The sequence below is a fragment of the Streptopelia decaocto genome, assembly GCF_964273445.1.
Source record: "Streptopelia decaocto genome assembly, chromosome: 6".
NCBI lineage: Eukaryota > Metazoa > Chordata > Aves > Columbiformes > Columbidae > Streptopelia > Streptopelia decaocto.
This window is the reverse complement of record NC_138660.1, coordinates 63,937,535-63,962,399: the sequence shown is the minus strand read 5'-3', so window position 1 is coordinate 63,962,399 and position 24,865 is coordinate 63,937,535. Positions and strand designations below refer to the sequence as shown.

The 24,865-nt window shown below is 39.2% G+C and overlaps 1 protein-coding gene across 2 annotated transcripts in view; it reads right to left on the bottom strand.

The window, feature by feature from the left end:
• Positions 1 to 21,292, bottom strand: part of ARHGAP15 (Rho GTPase activating protein 15) — a 323,931-nt gene extending 302,639 nt beyond the window's left edge. The window contains exons 1-3 of one of the 2 annotated variants that reach the window (XM_082056895.1): positions 21,182 to 21,292; positions 20,676 to 20,736; positions 5,387 to 5,566 (exon numbers count right to left, since the gene is read on the bottom strand). In XM_082056895.1, the coding sequence (XP_081913021.1) occupies positions 5,387 to 5,551 (165 nt within the window). In that variant the 5' untranslated portion in view covers positions 5,552 to 5,566; positions 20,676 to 20,736; positions 21,182 to 21,292. Of the gene's footprint in view, positions 1 to 5,386; positions 5,567 to 20,675; positions 20,737 to 20,898; positions 20,966 to 21,181 lie in introns of those variants that run through there. The other variant, XM_082056894.1, reaches the window with a different exon arrangement.
• Positions 21,293 to 24,865: the final 3,573 nt, after the last annotated feature.

Below are 24,865 nucleotides of genomic sequence, written 5' to 3'. Positions count from 1 at the left end.
AGCTGAAATGGTACAGTGAAAATGTTTGGAGGAGAAATAAATGGGGAGTTTAACAATAAAATTAACTTTCTACTTTTTAGCCAAGATTATTTCAGTTGAAGTGCTACAATACAAATATACGATAAAGAATACCTTCTCTCAGGGCATATATAAGGAAAAAAAACAACAGGATGGGGGGGTGAATATTCAGAAAAACAAAAGGCTCATTCTGAGTCTGAAAAAATGCCTGTACGCTAAATGCCGATCCTGAGAAAAGGTTGGGAGGCAACTTGCGTTGAGCTATTGGGAAAAACTCTTTATTGAATGGGGTAAACTGAACCCTAAAATATTCTAATGCATTTATATTCTCCTTCCAGTCTCTAAGTCAAAGGGGTTTATGGTATGTAGAACACCCAGGAGCATGTCGGGGCATGTCTGGGAGTGATGTCCAGCGCAGGCCGAGGTCTCTGTCCCGGAGCTGGAGCAGCTCCTCAGGTGGGGACCAAGGGACACGCGTGTGAAACGCATGAGTCGAGGGCCAAATGAGTCATTCTACAAACACAACACACACCAGAGATCCAGTCTAGGTTTTGAAAGCTCAAAACTAGTTTGAATACAGTAAGGGGATGTATGACACACTTCATTTTTTGTTCTCCTGCACTCAGAAGGAGAACTACTAATGCTACTCAACAGATTTTTTTATTTATCTTTGCGGAGGGGACAATATTCATGTTCAAGAAGTAAAGCTGGACTGTGTTTATGCACTCACTGCTTTCATACCTACCTTGAAATATTTGGACCGAACAAGGTGTAAGCTCGCATTTATTAACAATTACCACACTTGTCATGGGAAGCTCCTATAGTTTTCTACATCTGTCCCAATACTATTATATCTTTTGTGTAACACCTTGAAGGGAACACAGCTATTTCCTTACACCGATCGAAACAGATATAACTATAAAGGACTAGTATGTGATGATAAAATTTGCAGAGAATAAAGCCTAGGAAGTCACTATTAGGACACAATAAAGAGAATATTTTTCCCCTTCTGCCTCAAATGTACAAATCTAAGATAGAAGAAGGTTTTCTGCTTTTAGAAACGTTTTGTGAAGATTTGTTTTTACCTCCAGGAAAACAAAGTAAACTGAGGAAAGAAAATGAACCCTCAACAACTTTCCCTAAATAAACTATACCATAAAAGAAGCTCTGATGATCTCTCAGAGATTGAAATAATCCATTTTCAGCTAAAACTACCCACAGCAATGAAACTGAAAATGCTCTAAAAGAGGGCTGGAGTCTGTCTTGTAATTAACATTAAACAGATAACATATTTATGAGGAAGTCAAAATATTTGGGAAGCCGATAATCCTGTAAGCCTTAACATGGTATAAAAACAACAAATAAATGCAAAGTGTTACTGTTACACATGCCTGCCTGATCAATGGTTTTCACATATTGATCTATAAATGGAGTTGACAGTCTGTGTTGGCTGCACATTTTCCAAGCAGCTCTATTTTTGTACAAAACCAATACGGGCAATTACCTTTGTTTGAGATGCCAAGTCTTATCAATTCAATGTGATTTAGTGTCATTTTAATTAAATATCAGGATCTACTTCAGGACAATCTATACAAACAAAGCCTCAAACTTGACTATAAGCTTGATTTGAAGTAAACATGTACAAGCCCTGCAATTTCAAAATATGGCTCAAAAACTCTGCTAAACAGAAGGCTTATATTTTTAGCAATTTTATTTCTGTCTTTTTGGCTAGCCGTAACTTTGGCAAGTGTTCTGTGATCACAGGAGTAAGAAACAAAAGAAGATTGCTTCCCATTTCCCTGATAATGTATTAGGGAGATAAATAAACATACCAGTTTGTTTAACCTAATCAGAAAAAGCTCTAATACATTAACATTTTGGAATGACTAAATAGGTTCTAATTCTTAATACAGACACCAATTAAAAAAAAAATAATAATAATTAGAAAAAAGACATTTCATTGTTTGAAGTTGTTCTGAATGAAGCAAAATGCACTTCCCTGGGGTCTAACAGATGAAAACAGCAAATATTCATTTACATTGTTAGTTCAGCCACTAACATTAAGCACAGAAAGAGCCCTAGCTTACCATAGTCTGTGTCCAGCTTCGTGATTTATGCTCTTTAAACTCTACATTAATACCAATTTCAACCTTTGCACAAGCATTTCCACCCAAATAAATAATGTAAACCCCCAAGAATCTGTATTTAGCTTTTGCATCAATTAACTTATGCATTCCATATTTGCATCTTCACTACTATAAAATGCACAAGTGCATACGGCCCTACTGATGTATGATGCATATCCTTTGTCACACTAGAAAATAATCTGTCCACCTTCAAATGTATAGCCCCAGGTGTGCTTACAAGCATCACAGCAAATGCTTTGGAATACAACATGTCCCTTAGAGAAAATTATGTATTTTCTTCTCTATCAGTCACCAGTGATCTTTCTAGTTTTGTGCCTGGTTTTTGTCATTTATTGTTTGGAGTTGTTTGTTTTTTTTTTCCCAAATATGATTTAGAAATATATATATCTATTGATTATTCAGAATGTGTCAAATGCTGATTGCCTTAATCCACTGAAGTCAGTAGGTTTTGCATAAGGTGGATAAAGAGAATTTGACCCATTTATTAATAAAACGTAAGGTATAGTGCACATGCCAAATATTGGCCACGGAAGAGTAGTATAGAGTTCCTTATTCAGCTATTTCTAGTGTTTAAAAACCTCTGATGATACAACAAAAATATTCAGTCTATGTAGGATAGAAAATAAAGATAATCTATGGACACCTTATAGATTAAACAGAGGCAGACCATGAAAAACAGAAAATTTCCAAACAGAGAATTCAGGATAGATCCTTTTTCTCTTCTAGCACAAAATAAGTAGCTTTTCTTAACACATTGATAATATGTATTTTTTAGCAGGGCGCTGTGTGCCTTTAAAGGCAAAAGTGACAGCTGTGTATGTAAGGGCACTGGAATAGAGTGTCATGGATTTTAAAACGCAATTACTGAATGTATATATATATGTATATTTTTATATATATATATACACACATATATATATGTATGTGCATGTATATCAGTTGGACCCAGCTTTTTCAAGACAGACAGAACCTCCTTGCCTCCATTACTTTCCCCAAAATCCTTCACAAGTCACATGCACAGATTCAGATATGTCAGGATGCATTGATATATGCAATTGATACTCCACTGGTCTTTTAACTTCAATCTTACCGTATTTCAAGCATGTATTATAAAATGTTTGGATCCTTAGGAATTTTACTTTTGGTTTGGGTGTTAGCAAACAACTTTAAGAGGCTTATTGAAGTAAATACACCAAAACACTTCCAGTCTGTCAATATCTAGTCAGAAAATTCTGCATGGCAGAAAGAGATGAAAAGAATCGAAATAGAAAGGAAATTAGTAGCATGGCAAGCTTTCAATCTATTATGTCGGAGCCAAGTTTGCTTGGTAAAATGACTTATACTCAGTAAAATTCCTCTTTTATATAATTAGCTACTAAACAAATGTAACACAAAGCAACTTTTCAGCTCTCAACCAATGAACATATATTGTACCTGCTACAATTATTGGAATACAGTGGTGCATATTTATGTCTAATTTAACTTTTTAGAGCCCTTGCCCTGTAACAGTCCAGCGTACTATCCCCAAAACTAAAGTTATGTAACAAGGTAATATCAACAATGAGAAACTGCATGATAAAATCCTGCCCAAAAGTGAAAAATGCTAATTTTGTCTCATTTAGCAGCTGGATACAGAAATGCTCATTAGTTTTAAGAGGGTTAATCCTTTTAACTTTTGCATATTGATATGCCAATTATGCCTAATTGTACAAGAGGCATCAGTCAAGGTAATAGTGCATAAACACATGAAAGTTATTAAGTACATCCCAACATGTAATAAAGTAGGTGTTAATTGGTAGCTGAGTTCTGCAGGCTATTGAGGTGGATAATTCATTGAGAGATGGATCACTTGTAATTTCTCTACATAATTCCTTTTGCAGGCTCATGCTGTGATGTTTTCATGCTTGTCAAAAACAACTGCAGCCTAGTGCCTTTTGTTAAACACAGCCAATAAAATATGTTAGGCATCATTAAATATACTTAACTTTTAAACTTTTTCAAAGGTACAGTTCTTCCTGATAATACATTATAGTATTCCCAGTAAATTACTGTAAGCATCATTTCAGGTTTGTAATGGAGGAACATTGCATGTCAGATAAAAAGGAAGAAACACGTACAGTTGTGTCTGAGGCAAACATTACCGTTTAAATGGAAGGTAAATTAGTATCTTATCAGCTGCTAAGATCTAAACAGATTTTTCTTCGCAGAAATAGAAGGTGAAATGAGTTAAGATATGCCAGACAAATTAATGATTAAAATAATGTATTTCTAAATAAGTTTGAATTTTGAGTTTGAATCTGAGTAAAAAGGGGATAAAATACAGCTGTTATTGTAGCCTTCCTCCATTTAATAACTTTGTTAGAAAGCTGAATATTTCATAGGAATCCATTACATCAACAAAACAAAAAAATGAATGGCTGGCATGGTTGTGTGAAGTGACTGAGACCTGGGACTCTGTCCCTAGCTAGCAGAGTTTTCACCCTCATTTGCATTCTCTGAGAACAAAATGGATCTGGAGTCCAAAAAGTGGCTAACATTGCATAAATAATTTTGTAACATCATATGGCCTCAGCTGCAACTTGCCACCATTATGGAAGAAAATTAACCAGGGGAGACTCATACCAATCAGTTTGTTTAGTAGCTCGGAAGGAGTACAGGGGCAGGGATGCAACTGGCAATAGAGTTCATCACTAACTATTTAATTAAAAAAAAAAAAATGTAATGGACGAAAAATGACTCAACTCTTTCAACTCTGTCAACTATTAAAATAATAAGATAACTTCAGTGCCTGAGTTTTACAATTAATTCATTCTTAGGGCAAGAATTATTTTTGTTACTGACAAAGTTGTCCTTTATTTACAGAGTTGTAATTTCAGTTTATTTTCTTTTGTCTGGTTTTAGCCTTTGCCTTTTGAGGAATCGTGGCATACATATGATACTATAAGTACTATTCTCTACAGCAGCCATACTTAAGTGCTGTAACGCTTGGTAGTTGCAATGCTGAGTAGATACTATGATCCTGGCCACCAAAGCCAAATTCTTTCACTGAAGGAAAATTATTATTCCGGTGCTTAGGCATACTCCTAAAAATGTATATAGTGCAAGTAAATCCCTCCCTGCAAGAGACGATCATGAAATTAATATCTTAACCACACTTAAGATAATTCTGTAGGCTTTAAAAAATGGGAAGAGTTAGAAAATATTAGTAGAACTTTACTTACAGGCTCAGTGACTTTCACGTTCTCGGACAGAATCATGGATTTGCTTTGGCTCAGTCTATCGTGGTGACTGTTGGCATTTTTGATCCTCATTTGAACAGCCCCTGTACCGTGGTGGGAAGGATTAGGCTTTTCAGAGGACGTATCAGGAGCTGTAGACCTTTCCATGGTTACTGGGTTGACCTGAAGAATATAAAATAAGAGTATTAATCTAGGGACCCTTCATACAAAAATGTATCAGTGCCAGCTATTTGCGGTCAGGAGAAGAAGCTGAGTTATCTTGCTGGCGAGATCTTGATCATCTTTGAACACCAGGATCAGCTGCGTCAGCCTGTAGTTTTGTTATTGTCCTTATCACTCACCCATCCAAACCGCCTTGGAAGAGTTAGTTTATGTAAAAGATTACCCTTATCTCAAAAGCCATTCTCCTCTACGGCGTAATCTCCCTGCAAGTCCCTGTCACGTCCAGCTGGCAGCCACTACACTTTGTCTTTGGCCCTGCTCACACTACACATTTTTAAATCTTGCAAAGGAAAACGACAGGCTGTGAAGCCAATTAACATATCTTACCTCCACAGTCCCATATATGCATGTTACAAGTGCATTAGAGGACCACGCTGCAACCCTGCGGGTGTCTTAGACTCAAACCCAGGTCTAATAAAATTTCTCTGAATTTTTACAATTCTACTGACAGCACAGATGGGATTTTTATTTCTCTGTTAATTCTTAAAATTTTGAAATGAACAAATGGCTGAGCACGTCAGCTCTCAAACCCTTGGAAGGACCATGGGGAACTTGTACAGGGTGATCACCTTGTTTAGCAGTTCTGCTCTTCAACCTCCTGTCTTGGTGTTAGTGCAATTCAACAAACTCCTTTCTAGCTACTCAAATTCCCAAAACATTTTTCATCATCAGGAGTTGCTTTATATATCCTGTACGAAACATCAAGACAGTGATGTACAACACTTACTGTATTTTCCTCCTCCCTAGTTCACCCTGGTACTACTATATGTAGATTGTGGGTGAAGTAATATGGTAAGAATCACAAGGAAACTTGCTATTTATATTGCTATGTAACCGTATGAGAAAATGTTTGAGAAAGAGACACTGGAATTGCTCCTTTCCCAGCTATGGAGCCAGGGAAGTAGAAATCCATTTAGGTGCAGTTATAATCTAAACTGCTGAAAATCAGCATTTTCAAAATGGTTTTAAAAAGCCCAACTTTTTTTCTAGCAACATCTCCTGAGACTCTGAAGACACTAAAAGATTAAATTCCCAGATTTCAATGAAGTCTATTTCTCTGAAGGCATCAGAGCAGAGGGAGACACGGTACCAGTGTGAAGGTGGGAGAGGGAGGTGAGAAGCCTTACTGTATATCTCTGGGCAGGACCGCAGCCATTGTGCTGGTGGAAGGACACAGCTCTTGTAGTTTCACCCTCTCCTGGCCCTGATAAATCAATGTGTTATGGGAAACTGCCTTAGATGTAGAGAATAATAACAAGAAGTCATGTAGTCACAGCGTGGCTGAGGTTGGAAGAGATCTCTAGAGATCACCTGGTTTAAACCCCCTGCTCAAGCAGGACCACCTAGAGGTGGTTGCCCAGGACCATGTCCAGAAGGCTTTTGAATATTTTCAGTGAGTTTGAATATTTTTTCCCCCAAAATACCCCTCATCACCCTCAGCAGTAGTTGCCGCTAAAACCCATGTCTCGGGGACGCTTTGCCATTTTGGCAGTAAGGTCTGCAGCAGCTCTAAGGAGGAAATGATTTTTTTCCTCCTTCTAAACTTGGAGAGTCAAACCATTTTGTATTCCATGTTGGTATCAAGTCAAAATTGCTTCTCAACAGATTTTCAGTAGGCTCCAGGCTGGAGAGCTGATCAGACTCGAGAGACGAGAGCAACACTGGCTCTGTCACCGATCCAATGTTTGGCTGGAGAACATCTCTCACATTTTCTTCTGAAATCTCCCACCTATAAAACTCTGAAATATCTCTTCCCGGGAGTTTTAATCAGGTAGTGTCTGTCTGGTGTTGTCAGCACATGACGTGGTTTAAAAAAGTTTAATGGTATGACAAAGCCATGCCCTGGATCTCAAGTAGGAATAAGTCAGTAAATGACAAGTCTCCAAAGACTTCTGGAAATTTTTATTGTAATAGCTTTGAACGTTTGTTAATTTGCCCAAAAACTGGAACTAATTCACACATATCAGAGTATTACAAGGAGACTTTCTAAGGCAAAATTACAGGAACCACCATAAAAGAAAAAAAACCCCAAACTTCAACATTCGCAACATCAGATTTTATTTGTCTTAGTGCAGAGGATGGTGAGATCCTGCAGAATATGAAGGGAAAGAACAAGTCACAAAAGTTGCTCCCTTAGAATTTCCAGGTAGAAATCCTTTTCTGCACATAATCCATTAAGATTCCTGACAGCGTTATCAGCCGTACATGCCAGTAGATGGCACCCTGAATATGAGCTCCACAAACGTATCGGCCTCGCATTTGATTTTGCAAGAATTTTGTAATACTTATACCCTGCCCTCTTTTTTTCTTTGTTTTTAATTATTGTCTTAAACTTTTAAAAAACAGCAGAGGGGGAGACAGTCAGGAAACATATGAAATATTAACAGAAAAAGGATTGTATCTGATGCTTTTATGATTTGGTGCTTCCAAACTGTTATTGGCAGCATCAGGGCCAAGTTTGGGTTGGTTTTGCAGGGGAATTCATTTCCCTTACTTTGGAAGGCAGAGCTGCCAAGCCCTGTGCAACTGCTTGTGAGGCACGCCGTGTTCATTATATAATTAGCTAATTTGCCTTTTGGCAAATAGTTAGCATCTGGATATAAATTTCAGTTTTGAAACCTCCTATGGTTGATTTGCTGGAGAAAGGCATTAAACCAAGATAGACTTTCCAGCCGCCCCTCCCCTTCTCGTTGTTTATGGGGTTCCCGGACCAAAGGTGCAGCACAATTGTAAGGCGTTGAGCTACAAGAAGGGGGAAAGGGGAACACCCTGAAAAATCCTCTTGGATGTACCTGTTTTGGGGCATTGTGGAACAGAAGCTGCCGGTTGGATAAGGGTGGGAAAAGTCAGGGAACGATGTGGTTACAAGAAAAATTCTTGACATGAGATTGGATGGATGATACAGGAAGGGAAAACTAATTCATAGAGTGGGGATAAATGGTTACAGTGGATATGAGAAAGGAGAATAATTTCTGGAGAGTGGGTAGATCATCTTACTTATGGGGGAAGAAACACCCCTGAGCTGAAGGGACAAAACAATGTTTCTCTCTGGGACAGCAAAATCAATTCAGTCCTACACGGAGAGCCACTTTTGGAGACACCCTCTGGAGTTCAAAAGCTCTCACTGAAGGAAAAAGTGGTTCATACTTTAAATGAAATTTGCAGCCTAAGTGGGTCAACGTTTGCAGTCATTTTTCCCACAAATCGGTCCATGACTTTGGGATGCTCGGAGAGGAGACAAACCTGCTCCAGCAAGCAGCACAGCATCACTGTGGTGAATCGAGTTGAACTGATGCCAGAGCTCGGGCACCAGCTACAGGTGTGAGGTGGCTGCTAAATAATCAAGTGGCATTTGACATGTCTGGCAGATCAAGGGTTGAGATCCTAAAACCCTGATTTCTACATAGTCCACTTTCAAACATGTGATGTTGAAGTAATGAGTATTATGAAGGTGAGAAATGGAAAGGTTATTTCGGATGCAAATCCACAGAGAGAGGAAAGCCATCCTGTTTCTGAGAATCAGGCCCAAGTTAAAAGAGTAACAGAACAAACTGCAGAGATCGGATCTTGGGCTTCCTCACGAAGTGCTGGGGCTTGGCAAAACTATTTTTAAGAACATTTTCTGCCTTTTAAAAACAGTGCTTTCACAAAACCTTGATGTTTGATAACAGCAGAAATACTTATCTCTCGTTTTCCTTTGACAGGGAAAAATTATTTTCTGCCTTTTCTCTTCAAAGAGAAAAAGGAGATGATAAAGGAAACAAAGTAACATTTTTAACTTCCCAATAAAAAACAAAACATAACAATCACTTCTTTTTGCTATTTATAATTTCCATGAAAAAAAAAATATATATATATATACTTCTTAGCTTTTTGAAAGAATTCAGAAAGTAAACTGTTCATCTCACTGCCATTCTTATATCTTTGGTAGCTTGATTATGGTTTCTGTCTCACAATGACAGTCAGTAAGTATTCCCTCCTACAGCAGCTGATGGAGCTAGAGGATGTTTCATATTCCATTTATCAGGTTTTTAATCCATATTGGCATGTTGCTTTGTCCAGAAAGTGATCAAATACTGAGCAGACTGACCAGTATTACCCAAGAGCTTTATTTCATGAGTTTTGATACAGTACCAGAAAAGTTAGCATGTAGGTTTGCTACAAAGCAAGGAGTTAGTTCTTCAAGAAACAAGAGAATAGCTGTATTCCTAAATTTTGACTTGAGCCATGCTTATGTCTCCTACAGCTACATACAGTGACAGGATAAAAATGTTAATTCATTAGCAACTTGCACCAAGCAGTTGTAACAAGTACTTTTATCCAAAAAAAGGAAAAGCATCTATCCATTATTAATATAATTGATTGCATTTTTTATTCAGGATAATGAGATTTAAATGTTTTATATTTATTTTTGCTATTTATCAAAAAGAAAGCTTTTCATTTCCACCAACTTCACTCTTGGTGACATATGCACCACTATCAAGTCAGAAGCATAATGAACATGAAAGTGCTCAACATAGTAGTGTGAAAACACTGCAAAATTAAAGCACATCGTGTTATATTCACTAATTCCATTTTGCTAAAGAGCATACTGCACATAAAGAGGATCCACTAAAACCTAATACAACAATATTAGAGAAGAATAAAACTCAGCACTAGATTCACCAGTAACACTTGATCTGTGAGCCTGAAGAACCATAAAAATGGAAGAGGAAGTGAAGAGTTAACAAATGAAAAACCAAGCTAATGCCACACACGTGGTGAGTCAGAACATTCTTGTAAAGGAGAAAACATATTGCTGTGTCTGTGAAGAAAAAAAAAGTGTTTAAAATCAACACACCTACGTAAATATTTCTGCTGTTGGGTTTTGCTCTTGGCCTTTGTTGCAGTGTTTGTTATCTCTGCTGAAGCACAGCACAGGGGCAGTAAGTGCTTAAACATATAACCGATGGAAATAAAGAGGGACTGAGGAAAAAACTATAGGTAAAGAGAGGGGATAACAAGTAAACTGCCACATGGCTTTTTTCAATTATTCTTATCTGCACTGTACTCTGCCTGTATTTTTTTTAACCGTCCCCACGGTGCTGCTCTCACAGCCGACACGTCACACATCTGCACCCAGGGCATGGACACGAACAGCAAAGGCTGCTGAGGGATATGGTGTCCTGGGCTGGTGCCCAGAAGAGTCCTGAAGCCAGATTATCTGAGTACTAGAAAAACAGAGAAATCCATTGTAATGCGAATACAAAGCAGCTGTAACATTCCTATGCCTTTTCCTTTTCAGAAAGATGTCATCCAGCCTGGAATAATTTATACTTAGGAAGAAGCATTAATTTCAACCGTCAGTCATATTTCTAGTCAAAGCAGGAGATCAGAAATGACACTACATCACCACTGCCTGGATCTTTACTCCAGTTTTATCCTTTTATATCATATAGACAATAAAACAGAATTTTGTGCCAAGCTCAGCCTGCTGTAAAATGTTAAATGTCCTAAACTCAACAGCAGATTTTCCTTTATCAACCAAAGTCACAATGTCACCAGTAAATATCACTGACTTAGTTGATACATCCTAAGTCCTACAAGAGCCACGCTCATCAGCCTTAATTATCACACCCCCTTTTAATTTTTTTACCTGTTGCAGCCATATTAGACTTTCGATGGCGCCTCTCAGAACAGACAACACACTAATCAAGTATCATGGACGTCATCTTACCTCATCCGTCTAATTGCTGACTTTGTAGTCACTCTTTTCTAGCCTAGTATTTGAACTGTCTGCAAATAAATGCAGAAATGGCCCGCAGAGTTCTTCAGGCAACTGTAATTTACACAGACTCACATGGGTGCTGAGTCTACACCACACAATATCTTACTGACTACTACAGTTTAATACTTGGGTGATTTCCTGTGCATCTACCGCAGTGCTAAAAACATGCTTCATAGCTTATTGCTATGAAGATTGACTGTAGTGTATTCTTTTCTATTTTTTCAACTAGTAATAGCACTAAACACAATTAAAAATTTAAAAGATAAAATAAAAGAATAAAAGGATGATAGGGTCCCACTTTCTAGCAGATGGCAGAAAAACATCTTAACTAAATATACAGTTTCAGTGGAAATAGTATTAACCTTTACAAACTATTGCTCGATTTGTCTGAAGGATTGGTTAAAGAGAGACATGAAGACAGAAGATTTGAAGAGCTGGGCAGTGGTTATCCATGAGCTAAGGTTCTCCTTTGTATCATTCTGAAATTTTGTAGAACAGCCCCGGGGTCTGTTCCCTGCAACACAAAAACCTTTAAAAATAGCAGGATCAGATGGCAAAGAAAAACAGGGATCTGGAAAAGCTACTGGTACCCTATAGAGCAGAGATATGCTATCTCTGGAAATGCTTTCCTATCTGGGTAGAAATGGTGTGAAAATTAGAAAGAGAGGAGAATGGGAGGCAGTTACTATTCCAAAGTTGGACATATACAATTATGAACTCTTCACATCCATATTTAATGACCACAGATCCAACTCTAATCCTGTAATCCCCCATGGTCTGCTGTCTACAGGACTTCCCTGCACAAATAAAAGCTTGCTAGGAAATACCCCTAGGATATTTCTGGAAATAAAAACACATTCATCCAGGTAAAAGAGCTTCTTCCAATCAACATGTGACTGCATATGGTCATGTCTCTTCTTGCATTACTTAAGTTTCTCAGATATATTACAAATGAAGGTCTCAGCAGAGATAACAGTTGTTTCAAAAGTGTGTCTGTCCAAATATATCATATGGAATAGCATAATGGAATCTATTTTCACCTCCTATGCCAATTTAATATCTCGGTTTCAAGTAGACCTTGAAGCTAAAAGTATCCTTTGTGTACCGTTTGGCCTGCATGTATTCTAGGAACAGTTGTCCATAGTAGAAATTCAGTTGAATATATAAAAGAACATGCCTGGGAGAATTGCTACTTCTAGGTCTTCCTGCTGGCAGCACATTCTTTTTCTTTCTGAAGTGCATCTGATCTGCAACACCTGCCTCCATTTTCCATGTGTGCAAGCTAGACTACAGTCTTTCAAATGATGAATATTGGTCATATATATAAATATATATATATATATATATATACACAGAATTTAAAAAAAAACAAAACAAAACAAACTGTGAATATCATCCAATATGTAACACTTCTAATGCATCCTACAACACCGAGTAGCAGAATGAGTATGGTTTAGTCATTAGACCAATGACAGCAAGTAGTTCCCAGCATCAAAAAAGTTCATAACAATTTGATTGATTTAACACCAAATAAAACCCAAGGAGTTCTACAGGGGCTTCGTTATTCCTGTCCTACCCTCACCTACCCAGGTGAAGAAAAGATAATTTCCTTCCACCTCCTTCCTTTCTGCTATACATTTACATACTGTAAGTAAGTACAGATCAGATTCATGTTTTCCAGCCACCACAGGTAAGACTGACCACCTGTAAATTCATTTTACACCTGCATATGATACCTGTCGCATATTAGCTTTTTAGTTTAAAGCTGTCTAATTCTGTATAAAAAGAATCCAATGTTTTCTCTAGGAAGATCACATAAGAATCACAAATTTTCTCTGGTGCTTGAAAGAAATCTGTTCCTATAGCCTAAATGTTCAGAAAAGTGTTGTTACTTTTAATGTTGCCAGATCTGAAGTGATGAGATACTATGGGAAAGGTTATTCTTGCAGTATTTACAGATACAAGCAGAAGTGACAGAAGCTTCAAAGTAAGACTGCTTGAAATACTTCCAGCTCAGTTTTGCAGAACTTCTCACAGAGATTCAGATATTCATCCAAAATTTACATGCTTACCTGAACTAGACATGTGGTGATGGTAATTTTGGAACAGCCCAAACTCTCTGGAAAAGTGGAAGAGTTAGTACCACAAGACAAGCTGATGTATTAGAAAAATATTTTTAAACACCTGAAAGCTTGGTGCAAATAGACAAAGAAGCAAACTCCCTATAAGCTCTAAATTTGAGAGCTTTACCAACAGAAATTTTGGTTTCAATTTGACTGCGGCTGTAAAAACAAACTATCACAGGGCCAGCTTGGGTAGGATGTCAGAGCACATTGGTGACCTTCAGCACATTCATGTACATGCAGGTGCTCCACTGACTGATCCACAATGGAGGAAACACTTCACATTCATCAATGAGTAAGACTGTACACTAGTTTTATTGCACTCTACCTCTAAATCAGTTATGCACTACTGAACACTTGGAGCAGTTTTAAGTCATGACTTGGTTTGCCTCCTGGTCCTTAGTTCCTGCAGCAGCAGCATCCCCTTCACTAGAAAAAATGCCTTCTAGAGCTCTCTTAAGCTTTTGGTGAAGCAGTGGCAGTTGTTTTAACTTCTGAAGAGTATCTTATATTCCCTCAACTTAGTACTTTAAACGCACATTTCCCATGTCTTAATCCATTTTGTGGTTCCATGTATGCATCATCCTACAGAAGACATGTCTGTCAGAATGAGGTGCTGAGATTATTGAATAGGAAAGGCTTTAAAACTTCTCAGACTTTGAAAACAAAGCAAAAGATAAAATAAGCCTATAATAAAACTATTTCTTTCTGACACTACTCGCCTCAGTAGTGTCTACAAGAGGCTTGTCCCTTATTTGGACAGCAAGACCCCCTCCCTCCCAATTCCCTAGGATAATGTTTGGTTCCCTGTGCTGTGCATATGAAACAGTCCCTCCTACCCTCTCTCAATCTTCCTCCATATAAATCTGCAGCAGTTTCTGTGCTGTGATCCTGCAGCTGCTCCCTTACTTCTCACTGCTCCCACTTCCCATCTGAATGAGGGAAAAAAAAAAGTCCAGACGCTTTTAATCTGTTCCTACACGCCATCCCCACTTTCCTTTGCAGAGCTACCAGAGCTGCTCTTGTAAGCGACGCTGCTGTGAAATGCAGCAGAGCCGGCACCTACAGTTTTAGGAGAAAACTTTTAAGTTACAGCAGGAACTAGATGGGGAAATTCTTTGTGGCTTGCATCGAGCAAGCCCCTGTTCTGCATTTTGTGGGGCCCCTGGCTTACTTTCCTCACCAGCCACCTCTGTTGTGGCCCAGAGCGGAGCATAAGCCAGTAGGAGAACCTGCCCCACCGTGCTGCTCCTCAGCACCACGAGGCAAAGCGGAGAGAAGACAAAGGCGTTTGTTTTATGTGATTCTATCTGATATCACAGTTTGCAGCTAAGATGTCTGCTTTCAGCAAAAGGGAAATACCAAGGGTGTTGTGGTGTCAAAATTGTAATTTCTTTGATTATGCAAGAAGTTTGAGCATAGGCTCTGTTAATTATATCTAAAATTATTACCACAAATGCACACTGTTTTGTGAAGGACCGATGAAAACTTTGTTTCACTAGGCTGGTTGAGGATAACTCCAGAAACCTTGTACACATGCTTTCTGCAGGTTGGGAGACCAGAGCCCACCTGTACCACCTGTCCCACCACAGACATGCTGCATTTGGTAGGAGCAAAGTCAGCAGCAACAGCAGGACTGCCATGGTACCGGATCCACCTGCGAACATCAGCAGTCATAGTGAGAAGAGTGGCAGCCATTCATCTGCCCTCAACATCATTAAGAGCAAAAATACTCAACAAGCATTACCTCTGCCGTCGGCTGTGGGTTTTTGAGGTAGCGAGGTAACAGGTGGTATGATGGACTCCTCAAATCCCTTGATGGGTGAAATTGCTGCACTCAGCTCAAGTGAGACCTTGCAGTCCTAAGTACTTGGGTTGAAATGTCCTTCCAGTGTATCAACACTATTTCCTAACGTCTGTATATTGGTGCATGATGTAAGTCTGGTAAGAAATCTCTGCATTTAATTTTTTCATTCTTTTATTTTATGCAATTTTTGCTCCACATTTTAATAGATTTCCTCTCTTCACACTCCAGGAAAGATTTTACAAAAAGATTTAAACGTTAGCTGAAAATTAAAACTAGAAAAGTTTTCTAGTTAAAATATCTGTGCAGCAATTCTGAACATCTCAGGTCAGTATAAATACATAATAATCCAGAACCAGTGCTAGACTGTCCAAAGGAAATTCCAAAATGGTTTGAAGAGGCCAGTTTCTCTAAACCTCTGCTAAGCCTGGAGATACTCCTTGGCTTTACCAGGACTTAGGCATTAATGAATGAGGAGGAAATGAGATGCTTTTACTGGAGCTGTTTCCGCTTCCTTCGCCACTCCAAGAAGAGCAGATGGATTAGTGCCACCTCCTAGACCGAAAATCATCACATGAATTTGTTTACTCATTGTTACTGGTTGCTATACTTCGTTTTTTTGGGGATTTTTTTGGCTAATAAAGTAACCAAGCATTCAATGTACTGCTGATAATAGAAACATTATCTTTCCAGATCAAGGCTCAGCACTACTCAGCCCAAAGTACAAAAAGCAGCACGTGTCAGAGCAACTCGGCCAGCTGGAAAGTCTGATGTAATGACTTCCTAGTGGAAAATATTTATTCATTTGAGTACAAAGCCATTTACTAGAAATGCATTTTGTCTGAGAGAGCCCAGGAAGGCTTCTCTTGGCACTTGCTGTGGATGTTCATGGTGTTACGGGTGAGCATCACCATGTGGGCTGGGGATACCCCAAGCAGTGGTACTTGCTGCCAGCATTGGGTCCGCTCCACCACCACGGCCTGCTCAGTTCCTCCAAATCCACCATCCTAAGGACACATCTGGGCACAGCTGCAGCAGACAACACCAGAAATGCTGAGACCATCCTGAGAGCCAGTAGGCTGGTGATGAACCCACCAGCCATGGAGGTGACTCTCTTGGAGAGAGAACTCCAGAACTTCAGTTGTCTTCACAAAAATTCTGTGTCATTTCCCTCCTCACCCACAAAGGAAGAGAGTTTAGTAACATCCTGAGCAGCAGACAAACAAGTCCAGGTGCTAAGCACAGTGCCTTGCCTAGGAGGAGCTTCGGTATCTGATTCAGCACCAAACACAGTGGTGGCTTTGCTCAGGGTGTGGCAGGAAAAGAAATAAGAAATAAAGAGCAAGTACATACTCAAAGCACATCCCTTCAGCTCTAAGCCACATTCACTTCTGTTTTTCCTTCCTCCCTTTCTCCACCCCCGTGCTCTTAACTTGTTGCAGTTGTACTGAAAACTGATGGATGTCTTGGAGGAATCAGAAGTCACTTTAAGTTCATTTGCTTGAGGACTGCACCTGTTTAGTATATCAGGCACAGGCTTTGGAAGGAGTATTCATGAAAAGCACAGTACAAACCCACAATACCCAGCTTAACTACAAGTGAACGATTTAACACCTGTCAATCTCAAATATCAGGAAGCGTTGTATTGTCTCTTAAATGACCATTAACAACTAACCATGGCAATATCAAACTTGCTTAATTTATTGAAGAAATGTTTCAGTAGGTATCTGTGCACTGAGTTAGTATTTTACTATGTGACTTCCGCATAACCCCAGAAGTTTAGAAGCTAATTTGGAGAATACTGATATCTGTTAAATAATCCTTCGATATCTTTCCTACTTAATTACCAAAACAGGTATTTCTCACGCTAAGTAAAGCGAACGAAAATATAGAGAAATTGAGAGAAAAAAACCAAAATTTTCAAGCATGAATGAATTTTATGCTATTAGTTTCTGGCAAACAGGCCTCACTTTTACACATGCCAGACCTCGACACTTCTGGGTGACTTCAGCATGAACCAATAATGCACCAAAAATCTGTTCCAGAATGATCTGGCTGTGTCCACAGACTGAGCTCTAGCATGAGTAGATTTTCCCCATGGTCAATTTGAAACACCCATCCCCCGAAAATAATTGTCTGCTTTTCTCATTCAGTCAACCTTCTTAAAAATAAAAATCCCAAACCATTTCTATTGCTCCTATTGCAGCCGACCGAGAAGTTTCTGTGCAAAAGTTCTTCAAGTTATAATAAAGATGATAGGAGTCCACAGACTCTGCAATAAGAGCTCTCACTCTTATGATGAAAATAGATCTGGATTGAGGAAGTCCATGTGCAAATGAGGAGCTAGCAGTGTTTGTTTTGTAGTCAGTCTCCAAAACAACCTTTTTATAGTATTTCGCAAAGCAAGGAAGACTGATAGAGGCATGCAAAGTGCGTGAAGGCACAGTCTTGACATCCATCATAGCAAAAGAACAACCACCTCTGTCCTTCAGATGTCAGTAAGAGAGTCATCAGCGAAATTAATCGTAGAAAGAGAACAACCTTACAAGAAGGTTTCAAAAGTAGGTAACACCAATGTCTCCTGACCTACACCAAGTTCTCAGGTACCCAAATGCACACCCAAATGTGTTGTGAGCGAGCTGAGGACAGCAGGGCCTTCAGCCTCATCTAAAACTAAGAGGAAATTATAGCAATTATTTTGATGCTGTCAAAAGCTGTTGGAAGCCACCAGAGGGTGGAAGAAGGGACAGTTTTGTGCAGGTTGTGTAACCAGGTAAAGAAATCTGTTGTTTTGCTCTGAATGGTACTTGAATTATCAAGATGCACAGTCAAAAGCTGGGCCAAAATTTTATACCATTCATTTTCTTCAGGACTAATGCTATCAACAAATGAAACCAGGAAAACTATCAAAGCATCTTCATACAGATGGTATGCAGCATCTTTGTAGCACTAAGAAATAGGTTTGATGCATCCATGTGGAAGTCTTACTTAGGAGAAAAATGAAACATAGAGACTTTAGCTAGAGCTCAGATGATGCTTTGTTTTGTCAGTTTTTTGTTTTAACAGCTCATTAAATTGCTAGCCGCTCACACTGTTTGAGCTGACACAGCAGAGGCATCTCAAACAAAATAAAAATGTTAAGCAAAATAGGCAACTAATAGAATTACACGTTGTGAGCCCCCAAAAATTCATAAGATGCTGCCTATGATGCACCAAGCCCCATGTGACTCAGTAGAAACAGGCCATGATACCACAGTTCCCATTGGTAAAAGTCTGTGGGACTGCTTAGCGGAGAACCAAGCAGCACAGCAAAAGCCATCCCCACCACTGCACTAGAGACCACGATGGCTGCCCCGTCCCACTTGTGTGGGATGTTACTTTTTAGAGCCTGGTCTGAAACTCATCACTGCAAAGAAGTGATAACTTCTGGGGCCAGAAGTACAGAAATCCAAACCAGAGCCATTTCCAGCTGTTTCAGTGCACCACTCAATTGGGAGAAGAATCAAACTGTGTCTCTGTCACCATTTTAGTTTGTGGTTCCTGCCTCACTCCATGTGAGGAGGAACATGCCCGAGATCGTGGTCTGATACAGATCTCTCCTTTGCTGCCCTGATCATCCCAGCCCTGGTGAGAGGGGCCACCAAGGGGCCACACACACATGCTTGGTCAGAAGAAGAAGGAGTATCTCTTCCACACTAGGGCATCTCTTGTATCAAAGCAAAAGGCAGTTTCTACAACAAATGCTGCCAAAAAGGCAAAGGTTTTTTGTAAATTCAATAAAAATGTACAGCAGGAGCTTTAAAATACAGAGAGTGCTTCAGCTGTTCGCTCTATTTGGAAAAGAAAATGAACAAATGTACGTTACAGATGTAATTGGATTGAGAGGTAAAGTGAACAAGACATGCTGCTTTTAAATGAATTTCCTTTGGACACAAAGAGGTAAGTTGTAGGGAAGGGAGAAAATAAAGAAAAATAACTCTGAGAATTCAAACTACTTTACCAAATCTCACAGCTCTGTGGAAAATGCATTTCAAACGACTTAAGACATTGCAGCAGTAACATAAAAACCACTACAAACACAGCCCAGGAAGAGAACATGTTCTTTTTATACAATTTCCCTGTCTGTGCTGATTTGTGTATGCAGGCGGGACAGCTTTATTTTCTCTAAAAAGTACTGAAAATTTGAAATGTAATCTTACAATGCTACACTAAAATCTGTCTGCAATTAGTATGCACAGTTTCAAATGAGGTTCAAGCCACATGTGATAACTTTCAACTCTGACCCATATTTCCAAAAGAAAAACAAGTTGTTCCTGATAAGGCTTTCAGTTACAAACATGAGTACATGTCACAAAGTTTGCAGCAAACTACATGTTACCAGGAAAACAAACCTTCACCAAAACAAACAAATCTTGCTAATTCTGGCCCACAAACAAAGCATTATATTGCATTATTTGGACATCTTCTTAAATTAGTATTTCCCTGTAAGGCTCTGAAGGCCAGAAAGAAGTGTTTGGCCACTGATGACAACATAAAGCGATTTTTTCTGATAGAAAGCTTCAAGTGAGATAGGAACCCAGGGGACACAACCTTTTTCTGGCCAACTCCAAAGCAGAGGAGGAATAAGTCTGGATTGAAACCGCCTCATGCAGAAAACATGCTACTATGGCATCTCCCTTGAGCAGCTCCACGAGGAGCAGCACAGTGCCCACGGACAAACCAAGGATAGTGTTTGTACAATGTTCTTTATGCCACTCTGTGTCTTATTCCTATTAGCACCACTGATGAATAATAGAGTGGTACCAAACTTTTTGATACCGAGCACGGCAAGGGATCCTTCTGTCGATCTCTTCAGTCATTAGTGATATCGAGTATCACCGAGATAACTACTCTTACCACTCACTAAGTCTTACACTATCCACTGCTACTAATCATCTCAACACCAGCAAGGAAGCCAGTTAATCAAGCAATGCAACAAAAGCAAATACTGCAAAATGTGGCCTGATCTCTTTTCCCAGCCGGTGCCACCAGCCTTCTCTAACTTTTGGGGACAAATAGTTAGTACTGACAGAGATATGAGAAGTGATTAGTGGTTTGGGTCAGATACAGTTGCCTCTTGCATAGGATGCAACAGTTTTGCCAGATTCTGAATAGTAATTTTTCTTTTAAAACATCATTTCACATCTGTACTGTCTACGTTGCTACTCATCGCTTTCAAACACCAACAGAAAAAAATATTGAGTAACTAACACAATCTCTATTGAATGCATACCAAATACATACAGTTATAATTATTTTTAAAATCATAGCAACAGGTTTCCTAAACTGCATTAAGATGAATTTAAGACTCCTTACCTACAGCCTCACAGATGTCGTTGTCTCATCTCAAACTGCCATCAACCAGCAACAGTGTTAACTATTTCAAAAAACGGAAAACATCTAGGTCACATGTCTATAGACAGCATTTGGGTTAATCTCCTGCAGCTCGTAAAGACAGAAAGAAAGCAGGAAAAAAAAGTAAAATAAAACCACTTCCTGCAACAGCAGAAGCCAACCATTTTACCAGTTAGAGACTTACACCCAGGTCTAATGCAAAACTCTTCCGCATTGGATAAAAAAGCCAAATTTTAAGGTACGAAAGCAGTTCTGGTGTTAAAATTACAACAAACAAGGAGGGTTAGTTTTTGCAGAAGGTAAACATGAGGTTTAAAAGGAAATGCTGAAAGGAATTACGATTCTAAGCCTCAAGACAACTTCCCTTTTCTTACCTACAATCAAACCCTCTGAGTACTGAAATAAATAGCTTGCAACAAATCTGCTTTGCTATTTTGAAACGTAGCTTTAGTAAACGTGAGACTTACCATACTATGACTTTAGATTTGTAAAAGAGCAAATTCTAGCCAGGGAGTTTGCTACTAAAGAAAAAAGAAAATCACTTGTGCCATTGCCTGGTGAAGGTCGCCCTGATAAACGCTTCTGTTTCTTTGATTTTCTGTTTCAACACTTCTCCATGAAGCAGCCCTTGGAGAAGCCTGGGCACACACAGCTGCTGCCTCACTTCCCTTCCCGCAGCATCTCTTACCGTATCGGTCCCTCTCAGGAAGGGGAACCCACCGAACCAGCAGGTCCAGACACAGCTCTGTGCCTTCAGGCTCTAGAAAAGCCCCTTCCTTGCATACAGCTTCACCAGCACCTTCCCTCATGGTCTATTTTTTCAGCAAGAAATTATATTATCTTTCTGGTATTTCTAGATTGACTTACGAGGGCTCATCTCCGCAGTGCAGCAGGGGTTCCCTTGTAGGGCAGGGTGGTTGTGCAAGGACCGCTACAGCGCTGGTCAGACTGCAGAGCCCTCTGTTGATGCTTTGGCAGAATTGGGGGAATTTGTCGTCGTTGTCTTCCAAAATAAAACAAAGAACTGCCATACGAACTGAGAAAAATCAAGACCATCCTGAAGTTTAAGGATTTGTTCTAACAGAGCAGTAGTACAAACCCTATTGATGGGGTTGCCACTGGAGCTCCTCAAGAAAATGTGCTACAGCTGTGCAGATGTCCAGCAAGTCCATTGAGTGCCCTATAGAAGGATCAAGCAGAACATTCCAGTCTTTGAGGGGAGTTATTTGCCAGTTGGATTTGGGCAGAATATTATGTTGGCAGCTTAGTGTCAGTGGGAAAAGAGTGAGAAGGCACTGGCCTGGATCAGCAGTACAGGCTTCAGGGTGCAGCCCACAGGTACTTACTTCTAGTTTAACCTTTCCCATCATCTCCTCCTCCTTTTCACGCAGGACTCATCCAGCAAGCTTTGTCACCCACCCTGTCTGTCCCCATTGTCTCCCCTGGTCTTTCTGGATCTTTTTGTCTCCATCTCCTTCTCTCCTTATGGAAAACTGGGACCGTGTCTATCTTATATGGGAACCAAAAGAGAGGGACATGAAATGCCCAGGTGAATGGGGCAATTGCAAATTATCCTCAGCTGCACATCTTCTATCAGCACACTGGTAAATCTCCTATGCTGAGACGGCTTTTCTTAAGTTGAAAGGAAGAAGTTTGAAGTGAAGAGCTAAATACTTTCAAAGGCTGAATTAAGTATTTTGGATACAAAGACAATCAATGACATTAGGAGGAAAGGTAGAGATAGTTAAGAAATGAGGGCTGAGGCTGGAGTAGAGCTTAGGAAGACCTGGAAAGGGATCATGACAAATTTTACAAGGATGCAAAGAAAAACACTGATTTGTAGGCAGATCATTTTGTATTGCAGAAAAACAAAAACCAAAAAGCAAAAAACAAACAAACAAACAAACAAAAAAGGCGGGAAAATTCTTGTAGAGAACAGCTTTAGTATGTCATGCATTGAGCTTCAAGGATTAAAGAATACCAGAAAGAAAAAGGAGGAATGTAGGAATATAGCACTGCTGAAGGAATGGCAAAGCCGTTAGGCTACAGACTGACCCTGACATTATTATTATTGATTTTGTAAGAACTTCTACAACCTTCATTTTATGGCCAAAGATCCGATTATGCTAAAGGCCGTACAAAGCCAGAACCAGGACTGTCCTTGTTCCCAAAAGCTTACGACATTGCCAAGAGGTATCACAGATGTACAGACAGGAGACTGAATTGAGCAGTGTGACAGCTTGTCTTTACTGTTCTAAACTAAAATATCATTTCTTTGTAGGCACTGCATTTTAGGGATTTTTTTAATTTTAAAGGTGGACTTTTGGAACGAAAACTTGGATGTTGCATATGAATAACGATGAGGTGTTTCTGCCAGGTGTGAGGAAGTGAGAAAGCAATACCATGCTTTCCTGTAAACTAACAACTGCTAGCGCTTGAAGAACCTGCAGCAGCACTAATTGCTAGCTCTTTTAAAAGCAGTATGTATTTCAATGAAATTTGTCATATAGAATACATTTTAGAGAACCACTAATTGAAAAATCTATTGTAGCCATGTAAACCTTAGGATTTTCTTCAAACAAAACCATCAAAAGCATTATTACAATTTGGAAATATTTATAAACAGTGTGGACAACAGAACTTCATCATTACAATGTGAAAAAAACATTCATAAACTTGTAAAATGTTGCAGCAGAACTTCTCTATGTTACCCTGTCCAAAGCTGAGTTACTGGGGACACGACATTTTTTATGAAAATGTCATTCACTGTACACCTAACATTTCAAGTCAAGTTGCATATTCGGTCTGATTTCCTTTGCATTTGACAGTATGTCAGTAGTGACAAAATTCTATAAAAGGATGGCAGCTTTGCATACTGCTTAAACTTATGCAGCACAAGCTTCCTGTGTGATCTCTGGAAGGCTGAAAATACTTCAGATGTGAAAAAAAAAAAAAAAATAGCAAAATCTAAAAGCTCGCTCAATCTAAGTAAAAATAACAGGAAACAGAAACTGCATAGATATTACCTGGAGCAGATTGCTGCTCAACAGGTTGGTCTTTGTGTGTTTGCTGTGCAAATTAAAGGTGGAGCATCATCACCAAAGCTCAGATTTCTTGTCCCTATTTCAGTGATTCATGGCGTCATTGCTCATGAGACATGTCATCGAGCTGGTGAGCATCCAGTTTCCCACATCTCATAACTGAGAGCACAGAACATTAGGGCTAAACCAGAAGTTTTAAAAATCACTATTGACTGAGGATGCTGAATACCAACTACCAACTCAGTTCTAGTAAGTTCAAAAAGTATCATAAATTTCATCAGGTGCTTGAAGGGTGATTCCAGGACTTGTTCTGAACCAGCAGACCCCTGATGGGGAAGAAAACTTGGCTTTTGTTTCTTTTTGCCTAATTCTCTGTTGAGATGACTGACAGGCAGCCCATAGTCCAGGTTGCATAGGAGAAATCCAGTGACAAATCTAATCCAGCAGGTAAATCAAGCCATAATAGACAATACAAGCCTGAAGAGCATGCAGGCACAAGAACAACTTGTGCATGCAATGGCTGGTTCCAGAGGAAAATCATTTTTTACTCATGAAGATGGAAGAAGTTCCAAACCTTTGCAATTAACCAGGAAAAACCCTAGGAAACTATCAGACCACATGACAATGAAGAAAAAATGTATTATTTTCCACATTCTTCACCAGAGAAATGCTATCTTTAACAGCTGTAGTAGGTTTTAAAATATTTAAATTAAAAAGAACAAAGAATTACGTCTGTATGGACAATAATTCATATTCTTGCTCACAACAATTGTTTACTCAGAGAGATGATGTCCATTCAGTAGCCATTATTTTTTTTGCTGTAAGAACTTTGAATGTTTAATCCCAGTAAAACACATTCTTACGTATCTAGAGGGCCATGCATATAGCCAGGCAACAGCTCCAATTTATATTCAAGTTAACAGCAGTCTCCAATACTACCTGATTGGGCAATAAATGCTTATTATGTAGGATCTTGTATGTAAATGTCAATGTAAATATACAGTAACAGTTAAACTCACACAAGCCTCTCAACCATAACATGCATTAGAAAGATTCTGGTATCATCTTCCAAAACCTTTTACTCTGAGCTGATTTTTCCCCTAAACAATC